General features: G+C 47.9%; 1 protein-coding gene across 1 annotated transcript; it reads left to right on the top strand.

The window, feature by feature from the left end:
* The first annotated feature begins 3,939 nt into the window (after positions 1–3,939).
* Positions 3,940–8,772, top strand: LOC140903245 (retinal homeobox protein Rx1). Its single transcript, XM_073324218.1, has 2 exons — positions 3,940–4,182; positions 8,329–8,772. Exons 1-2 carry the CDS (start codon positions 3,940–3,942, stop codon positions 8,770–8,772), a joined length of 687 nt encoding a protein of 228 aa, XP_073180319.1.
* Positions 8,773–10,463: the final 1,691 nt, after the last annotated feature.

Here is a 10,463-nt window from a genome sequence, read left to right as displayed (position 1 = left end):
CTGATTGTGATTTACAGCCATATTAAGTTAAGGTTTGAATTAATTTACATGGCAGGTGGTTTATTAATTTGAGCTTTCATATGAAACTTATTTTTAATTTTTGTTTTTCATATAATTTTTCTCCGTTCTTGACAGGACACTAAATTGTGGAAGCTTATTTTTAATACGCATATAATTAATAGCTTTCACAAAGAATGTCATAATCACCCGTGTAAAATAGATCGATCGATAGATTCCATCGATCTATCTGCATTATATATATAATCTTCAGAACCTCATCTGGTGAAAAATCAGTGTGGTTCCATTGAAGTCTATCTGATTTACCCCAGATAAGAGTATACTTGACTCATTAACTGGAAAGGGTGTTCCCAAACCCAAAACCGTGTTACGAAAATCTGCACTCGATGAAATTCCACTGTTGTAATTCCAGCCCAGTGGAATGACACCACCATAGTTTATTCTGATAATAGACCAAAATAGTTATAATGTGCAAATTTCCTTCACGTAAGCAGGGTCATAGACAGTGAAAGAAAATGCCTTTGGTGTTAGTGATTAATCACAGACACACACTGAAGCTCCCTGGCTCCGTACTAGATTAAGCTAGATCCTGCAGTCATTGCACAGCCAAAGCTCCCACTGCAGTCAGGCAGGGGTCAGATCTATTCATCAGCCTGGCTTTTTGTCTCACTGATGTTTAAACAAAGAGTAAGTGTGAAAATATACCTGTGGGTGTATTCTCATTGGGGTCACTGCACTGTATCCATTAGGTTCTGACTCTGTATAGGGCGCAGAGGCACCATGGCAGATCCTCAGCTGGTGTAAATCAGCTTCAGTGGAGTCATGCTGATTTACACTAGCTGACGATCTGGCTCACTGCCTCTGTTTAATGCTGATGGGGTTGGGCTTTGAAATCAGAGGGAGCAGACCATCATTTAATAGGGAGTGGAGTGTATGCTCCTAATATTTGCATGTGACAAGTGGGGAGGGTTGCAAGCACTTTGGAGGCCAGGATTAGAGTTCAGAATGACTTGTCAAATTGGTCTGAAATCAGCAAGATGAAATTCAATAAAGATTAGTGCAAAGTACCGCACCCAGGAGGAGGAAGAGCAGAGACAGCTACAAACTGGTGAAGAACTGGCTCGGCATAGTACTGCTGAAAGGTATCTGGGGCTTAGAGTGGATCCCCAATTGAATACGAGTCAGCAATGGGATGCAACTGCAAGAAAGGCGAATATCATTCGGGGGTGTATTAACAGGGAAGACACTGGAGGTAATTGTCCTGCTCTACTCTGCACTCAGAGGACTGGGCACCACACTTTAAGAAAGATGGAACAAATTGCAGAGTCCAGAGGAGAGCAACAAACATGATAAAAGGTTTAGCAAACCTGAGCTATGAGAGAAAGTTAAAAAACTGGACATGTTTAGCCTTGAGAAAAGACGACTGGCTGGGGGGTGGGAGGAGGCGTTGTTATAGAGAGGGCGGGGACCAAGTGTTCCCCATGTCCACTGAAGGTAGGGCAAGAAGGGATGGGCCTAATCTGCAGCAAAGGAGATTTAGGTTAGATATTAGGAAAAACTTTCTAACTCTAAGGCTCAGTGAAGCTCTGGAACAGGCTCCCCAGGGGGGCTGTGGGATCCCTGTCATTGGAGGGTTTTAAGAACAGACTGGACAGACACCTGTCAGGGAGGGTCTCAGTTTAATTGGTCCTGTCTCAGTGCAGGGGGCTGGACTGGATGACCCTTCCAGCCCTGCTTTTCTGTGAGACAGTGAGACAGGCTCTTGCCTCTAGATCACCCAGGGTCTGAATCAGACCTCATTAAAGTCTCCTCCAGTTTAATGGAACTGGCTCAGGCCCTCATTTCCCATGGCAGCCTTGTTCAGCCATCCTCTCTCAGGCTGGGGAGCACTGCTGTTTGAAAGGACCACGTTCCATGGGGATGTCTTTATGGTTCTAGTTCGAGTATGTCCAGGTTCTCTTGCAAGGGACGTTGGCATTCGAGCAATCCTGCCCAGTTGCTGTGATGCTGCAGTGCTGGTCACAGCTCTGCCGGGAGGGTGCCTTGCCCCCTTGTGCATATGCAAACACAAATCCAACCCTGTTGAAGCTAATGGCAAAACTCCCATTGACTACAAGGGAATTAGGATTTTGCAGGTAATAAGTATCTGGCACCTCCTCGGAAGCTCCCGGAGCAGAGGTCACATGCTCTCGCTTGCCCTCTTCCTGCATGTGAACCATGTTACTTAGCTGCTTTTGTTGGACAATCTCAAAGTGCTTCACTGTGTGGAGTTTATTTTACAGATGGAGGAAACTGAGGCACTGAGAGGGGAAGAGATGTGTCCAAGGGCACACGGCCAGTCAGTGGCAGAGCCAGGACTGGAACCCAACATGCTCAAAGCCAAGCCAAGCCAAGCCCCTTGCTCTCTCCATAGAGAATGCTGCAAGTCCTATAGCCTACTCCTGTGGTTTGGGTATCATCACAATGGGCAGCTGTGGGACCCACTGATGTTGGAAGGGGAGGACTGTGACTTTGTACAGGGAATAAGCAGCAGGAGCAGGTCAACTCTTAAAGGAATGAACAACCTGTTTCCTTGGAGGAGAATCCATCAATCTGTCTGTTCGGGGGCCAGCTTCACAGTGCACTCTGGTTGCTTTGACCACTCTGGTGACACAAAGCGGCTGAAATGCCAGGTTCACTGGCCAGGTTTATGGCTGCTCTGTGGTGCTGGAGTGGCACAAAGCAGCTGGGAGGTACTGGTTTATCTGGCCTTCATTGCTGATGCCCCTCTCCTAGTGCTGTCTCAATGCCAAGAGTCCCTTGTGAGTGAGGGTTGGAGATGTTTTGGAAAGTCAGAGCTGCTTGGAACCTGAACGTTTCCCATGAGATCTTGGCAGCATTTCAGGGAGTGGAAGGGAATAGCTAGGAAAAGATGAATAAGGGTGAAGTGCTCAGAAAGCTGGAGCATGTTGTGCCATGAATCTCTACTGGGCTCACAAACAAAGCAGGAGGGATCTGGGAAGGTATCCAAGGAACAGGCAACAGTGGCCTGAAGTGTGCTGATGGGTCTGTGTCCAGTACTGAGCAACTGCACTAGCTGGATCTGAAGGAATGCTGCATTTGAGTTCCCTGTGGCGCTATTTGCACGGGCAGGAGGGTTAGCCCCTCTGTCCAGGTGGGTAATTGCTTCACTTCCCCCAGGCACTTTCATTTAGGGCTGGTCTGCATGCAGGTTTTGTACTGATGCAGTAATCCGAGCACAAAGCTTATTCTCAGCGATTCACAGTTCCTACCCAATATACAGTAGAACCTCAGAGATCTGAACACCTCGGGAATGGAGGATGTTCATAACTCAGAAACATTCAGAACTCTGAACAAAACGTTATGGTTGTTTTTAAAAGTTTACAACTGAACATTGACTTAATACAGCTTTGAAACTTTACTATGCAGAAGAAAAATGCTGCTTCCCCTTTATTTTGTTAGTAGTTTACGTTTAACACACTGTATTTGCTTTGTGTGTGTGTGTGTGTGTGTGTCTGCTGCTGCCTGATTGCACAATTCCGGTTCCAAATGGGGTGTGTGGTTGACTCGTCAGTTCGTAACTCTGAGGTTCTAGTGTATTTAAATCAGCACAAACACTCTGTGCAGGCTGATTCTTCCTCACTTACTGGCCTGAAACTGTTGTGCAGCGCCGCTATGCACTTTAAACAGCTGTCACCTTCCACCACAGAGGTGGCTGCCTTTCAGTGGCAGGTAAATTGATCCCTAGATACAGTTTTCACCTTAACAGTTGCTACTTAATAATAATTCTTAAGTTGCTCCCGCTGCAGCTGTAGTGTGACAGAGGGACCTGTCTGGGTCTCTCTAGTGAGCTGCAAGGCTGGTGTTCCCTGCCCAGCTCCGATCTAACCCCTAACTACTGTCCCTGCTGCAGAAGCCAACATGTTCCTAAATAAATGCGAGGGAGAGCTGAGTGAGCTGCGGAAGAACGTGGACAGCGAGGGCACCACGCCGGAGAACACAGAGGAGGAACAGCCCAAGAAGAAACATCGCAGGAACCGCACAACCTTCACCACCTACCAGCTGCATGAGCTGGAGAGGGCCTTTGAGAAATCCCACTACCCAGACGTCTACAGCCGGGAGGAGCTGGCCATGAAAGTCAATCTGCCGGAAGTCAGAGTGCAGGTGAGGGAGGGCCAGATGAGCCTGTTACTCCTGGGCACCAGGTTAACCAATGCTGTATGCAGGAGCCTTTCACCACTAGGTCACTGGTTCAGTCCAGCTCAGTTGAATATGTGTGGAAAATTTCATGAAAATGAGAAAATTTCAGTCGTGCCTGCAATTTTCTTGTTAAAAGTTTAATTTTATTTTTAAAAGTCAATTTTCAACACACACAAAAACTTTTATGCAAAAAAACTTCAACCAGTTCTGAAAATGATGCCTTAATGTTAAATGTCTCACAAAGCCCTTTTGCAGACTTAACAAACCATAGATACTAGAATGACTCTGGCCACCACTGAAATGCAGCCAGCTCTGGGGTGAAACGCAGAAGCAGCTATTTTGCACCACACAGCAACGCCACAGGGGAGCTTAGGACAGAAAGTGAAGAAGTGTATTAAATCCCATTGAAACTGCATTTAAGGAAGCAGGCTGGAATTTAGGCCAGGCATAGGGGACAACCACCTTTGCAGGAGAAACCACAAGGGGTCTTTCAGGACCACATGTGGTCAGGAGTCAGGATCCTAGTTTCCAGGACATGGCTCATCTTTTTGAATGGGGTCTGAGCTGGGCCACAGTCGCACATTAAGTTGAGCCAGGGTTCATTGCCTCAGTCTCTGTCTCTAGGAGAGGCAGCATGCGTGGGAGAGGGAGAAGAGGAGAGACCTAGTGCACAGGCCTTCATCGCCCCCTGGGGCTTGACTCTCAGAGTGGCACTGGCCTTGCACCAGGCCTGAGGATGGCTATACGCACGGCCCGTCGGCTACAGCACTACCAAGCCACCAGTGGGTGGGAGGAGGGATTAGTGTGCAGGGGGAGGGGGACCAAAGAGAGAGGGGGATGTCCAGGGGATCCATAGCCATGAACTTCACAGCAGATCCTGCTGCTCCATAAACTCAAGCCTCTAACACCTGAGCTAAAGGAGAATCTCCACGAGCTCTTAGCAGTTCAGACCCTATGACCCACAGCTGAGCAGTTCCTGTTCTTTCTAATAAGAGGCAGTGGTGTGCGCACGCAGACATTCACACACCAGCCTCAGTATCCCTGGTGCCTGGGGCCCGCCCCAGACCAATTCCATGTAAATGAAAGAGAAGGGCCGCATTTTATTTTCATCAGTAGATCTTTGTCATAACCAACATGGAAACAAGTGATTGGCTAGTAAAACACAGGGCAGAACAAGAGTTTCAGTCAATGTTTGTTCATTCCCCACAAACTCCAGCAATGGGTAAGGCGGGAATGAGGGGATCAACTAGCTCCTTATTAAGTTGGAAACCACCCTGAGTAATTAAACAAGAAAATCAATTAAAAGGTAATTAACTGCATGCTATACACGGTTATAATACATGTCTATTCCATGGCACTTTCTAAAGGATTAACAGACATATTAATAAGCATGTTCATCCAATTAAGTTTAAACCTACCACCATTTGCCTCCATGCTGGGGGATAAGATATTTTGGTATTTGATACTGATACGATCGGCGTGATTTCTAATTAAAATGTACAGCGAAATTCGGTTGATTCACTCAAAAGACCAGCCAGCCCATGGCAGATCTGTGAGTGGTATAAGTTAGCAAGAGGATGGATCTAGACTGTTCTCAGTGGTAGCTGATGACAAAACAAGGAGTAATGGTCTCAAGTTGCAGTGGGGGAGGTTTAGGTTGGATATTAGGAAAAACTTTTTCACTAGGAGGGTGGTGAAACACTGGAATGCGTTACCTAGGGAGGTGGTGAAATCTCCTTCCTTAGATATTTTTAAGGTCAGGCTTGACAAAGCCCTGGCTGGGATGATTTAGTTGGGGATGGGTTCTGCTTTGAGCAGGGGGTTGGACTAGATGACCTCCTGAAGTCCCTTCCAACCCTGATATTCTATGATTCTATTTTTGATTCTTTGACCTGTTTTTCAAAGATACAAGGGTGGCGCATTTTTCGGGTGTGTTGTTCATTGATTTTGACAACTGATGTTCAGTTTTAATTAGATATGATGAGACTTCATAGTATGGGAGCACAAAAACACTGCATCATGTAAGACAGTATAATAGCATAGACACAGCATCTCTTCATCCGTTGCTTTCACTGGTGGCTGAGTCCTGGGGGCCCAGTTGCCAAGCAGGTGTAGCTAGAGATTGAGGGGGCTGATTCGCAGGTGGTGAGGATCATATGACCATAAGAACAACAGAACAGCCACACTGGATCAGACCAAAGGTCCATCCAGCCCAGTATCCTGTCTGCTGACAGTGGCCAATGCCAGGTGCCCCAGAAAAGGGAATCATCAGTTACCATTTACACTAGTTGAAGATCTGCCCCTGGAATCGTCACTGACTAGAAACAGGAAGTGGAGCAGGCTGGTCCAAGCTGACTGAAATGCAAACTGGAAGCATTTCTGGCAGCCCATTGGTTTTGATAAACCCAAAGTGTTACTAGCAGCATGGGGAAGGACATTTTAAACACATTGATCTCTGCTGTACCTGAACTGAAAGCACTAGGAATGAGTTAGGCCCATGAGTTTGAACTAGGGCAGCCAACTTGACAATTTTTAAAAAAACAGACACTCCAGCAGGAAAGCTGGCACCTCCCCTGCCCCGCCTCTTCCCCCTCACTCTCGCCCCTGCCCCACTTCTTTGGTCACGAGTGCTTAGGGTGACCAGATGTCCCGATTTTATAGGGACAGTCCTGATATTTGGGGCTTTTTCTTATATAGGCACCTATTACCCCCCATCCCGTCCTGATTTTTCACACTTGCTGTCTTGTCTCTCTAGGAGCGCCCAGCCTTTCATGGGGGAAAGAGATATGGGACGGTGGGGAGAGTCACTGAAAGGCAATAGTGGGGAGGAGTTTCTAAGGGGTGACTTGATCCTGGTCTATAAGTCCTACACGGGGAGAAGAGTATCAGGGGGTAGCCGTGTTCGTCTGTGTCCACAAAAACAACAAGGAGTCCCGAAAGCTTATGCCCAAATAAATTTGTTAGTCATTAGGGTGCCACTGGACTCCTTGTTGTTTACGTGGGGAAAAGATCTTTGACAATAGGGGGCTTGTTAATCTGTCAGACAAAGGCAAATCATGATCCAGTGGCTGGAAGTTGAAGCGAGACAGACTCAGGCTAGAAAGAAGGTGCTAATTTTTAACAGGGAGCAACAGACCTAGGAATGTGGTGGAATCTCCATCACTCGGCGTCTTTAAATCAAGACTGGGCACTTCTTTCTTAAAGATCTGCTGTAGCTCAGTGACAAGATCTGGGCTTGATGCGGGAATCACTGGGTGAGTTTTTCTGACCTATGACATGCAGGAGGTCAGACTAGATGTTCACAATGATTCCTTCTGGCCTTCAAATCAATGACTGTGATCTAAACTAGAGGAGTTAACCTGAGACTCCCCTCTCCACACACACACACTCCCTGAGGAGGAATAACTGGCTCTGAGCAGCAGCTTTGGGGAAAAGAATCTTTTACTGAATGTCCAAATGGCCCTTTCACTGATTACCCCTATTTTTCCTCTCTAGTTCACATCATTCCTCACAGTGTTTTTTCCTTCTCTCTGCTACTTATTATTTAACTCCACAAAGTGCTTTGGGGGAAGGTTTTCAGGAAAGATGCTATACAGGATTGTGTGGCATTGTATTATCTAAATCATCCAAGAGTGACTTCCCAAACGAGGGGCCAGATCCTCCCTCAGGAGTTAAAAAATCAACAAGCCTTTGGCCTGCCTAATGATGTCAGGATTTTAAAGCCAGCAAATGTAACACAGTAATAATGTGTGGGTAGTCACAGAAACATCACTCAGAATTGACAGGTTCTGGTGCTGCTTGGATGCTAAGTATGGGAAAGAACTGGCTGGTGTGTATGTGTATGTTAGCTCTCCCTTCTACAGGTGGACTCAGAGCTGCTCAGCCGGGCGGCCTAGGCCATATATTGCAGGATTCTCCTTTAGCTCAGGTGGTAGAAAGGGGGATGTAGGGGCAGGAGACTCTGAGTTCTCTCCTCATTGCAGCCACAGAGTTCCAGGTGGCTGTTGTAGGCAGGGGTCCGACAGTCCTGGGCTGCAATGTGGAACGTTGGTGGAAGTTGGTGGGCTAGGACTGGGGCAGTTAGTCACGCTCCAGCCTCTCCTCTTGCAGGTGTGGTTTCAGAACAGACGCGCCAAGTGGAGGCGGCAAGAGAAAATGGAAGCCAGTTCGATGAAACTCCACGACACCCCCATTTTGTCCTTCAACAGGCCCCCAGTGACCGCCAACGTCGGGCCCATGAGCAACTCCTTGCCTCTGGACCCTTGGCTGACTTCCCCCATCTCCAGCGCTACCTCAGCCCACAGCATTCCAGGATTCATGGGGCCCACCCAGGCCCTGCAGCCCGCCTACGCCAGCCACTCCTTCCTCAACACTGCGCCTCCCATGGCTCAGCCCATGCAGCCCATGGCACCCACGCCGTACCAGTGCGCCACCCCCTTTGTGGACAAGTACCCTCTGGAAGACGTCGACCAGAGGAGCTCCAGCATCGCGTCCCTACGGATGAAAGCCAAGGAGCACATTCAGACCATTGATAAAACCTGGCAGCCTATTTGATTAATGATGCCCCCTCCTATCCTCCTGCAACTCTCCTGTCTCCTGCTCCCACCAGGCTGGCTACTCTGCATCCTGGGTTGCTCAGAATGGATCTTGGATGTTGGTGTTTCCCTAAGGGGACTGCCAGGCCTCCCCATGCAGCACCCTGTCTGGCTGCTACCAAACGTCCCAAGCCAGAGCTCAGCGCAGCGAGGCAGGGCAGGAATCCTCCCCACATACCGCTACATGTTAGAAGGGTCTCGGGGTTGAACTGATTGGCATCATGAGCAAGGAAGCAGACGTGGACACTAGTGAATGGGTGGCATGGCCAAGATCTTGCGTAAAGGAGACGAGTTTCCAAGAGCAACAACATGACTGTCCGAGCCAGCTCAGCTCCGTAGAACCAAAGGGACAGTTTGTGTTTCCTTTGTTTTGTTTTCAACCACAGAGAGCCAGATCCGCAGCTGGTGTCAATCACTGGCGCTACGGTGATTTGCACCAGCTGAGGGGCTGGTCCTGTCTCATCTTTCCCTAGGCACGCTTCCAGAATATCCCTTCAGGGTCAGCACATGGCAGAGGTGAGAGCAGGCAGAGGATCGAGCTCAAGGCAGGGGCAGCTCTCAGGCCTGTGTCATACACGTCAGACTAGATGATCGCAATGGTCCCTTCTAGCCTTAGCATCTATGAGATTCCATGCCTCCAGAGCCCCGTCTCTCACTCCTGGGAGTGGGTCAACATCCCCCTGTACCTGTGGCTGGCACAACCAATTGGCCAGGTCCTCTGCACTTACACCTGGACTCTCGCACAAACCTCTTGTCTGTTCAAACCCACTGTCCTCCAGCAGCCTGTAGCGACCTTCCCTGGACTTGAGGAATCATCTCAGGTTTCTCTTCCCTCAGCCCTTTGTCTTTATTGTTATTCATTTTTTATGCTGCAGATTTTAAAAAAACAAAATGAAATGATCTAGTTTCCTAGAGAACATTTTTGTTGGGTATTTTTTTTAGCTATGTCAGAGAGCGTTGCTGATTCTGCTGGTAAATGCAACTATATACATTTATGGTTGTATTCAGAGTAAACACGTACAAAAACTCAAACCCGCTCTGAAGTACGGGACCTGTTAGTTGACTCTTGATGCCAGTAATATCGGAATAATACACCACTTGTGAGTGACAACGTAAGTAGTGTATTTCATCCCAAAAGATCTCTAGTGTTCCTTACAAACTGTGTTGTATGTAGGACTCGCTTGATCCACAAATGAAGTGCAGCTACTTCTGGTGTGGACCATGGTCTGACAGCAGCATTCCGGCAAGGGAGTGCATTAGGGAGGCAGAATGTGTCAGTCTGAGCTGGAGTTTGACCAGCACCATTGTTCTTCTAAGAAATGCCAGAGGGTTTCACGTGGGAACTCAGTTTTCTGACAGTTAGTTCCATGTCTGTGCTTTGAATCATCGAAATGATGAGGCAGAAAAGTCCATTTGGGCCTTGTCTGTTTTTTCCTGCAGGAAGTTTTGCAGTTGTCTTGTCCATTCATAGAAGTCCCAAGTGCTGAAGCTCCAGTCCACACCCTTGGGAGACAATCCTGCCGTCTCCAGCAGGCCACTTTCCCTGACATTCAGCTTGATTCTGAGCGAGGACGGCCCGTTTTTCTGGTTGCTTTCGCTCTCCTTAGCTGCATTCCCATTGCATCATGCCAAGGTGCTCCCAGACCCTCT

This window comes from Lepidochelys kempii, chromosome 25, assembly GCF_965140265.1.
Source record: "Lepidochelys kempii isolate rLepKem1 chromosome 25, rLepKem1.hap2, whole genome shotgun sequence".
In the NCBI taxonomy this organism is placed as follows: Eukaryota; Metazoa; Chordata; order Testudines; family Cheloniidae; genus Lepidochelys; species Lepidochelys kempii.
This window is presented reverse-complemented; position numbering and strand designations above follow the sequence as displayed.

What these genes read in the sequence shown, in the direction of transcription:
- LOC140903245 (XM_073324218.1), top strand. Translation starts at nt 3,940, where the DNA reads ATGTTCCTAAATAAATGCGAGGGAGAGCTGAGTGAGCTGCGGAAGAAC. An exon ending in TGCCGGAAGTCAGAGTGCAG is followed by an intron (nt 4,183 to 8,328) that starts GTGAGGGAGGGC and finishes CTCCTCTTGCAG; the next exon opens with GTGTGGTTTCAGAACAGACG.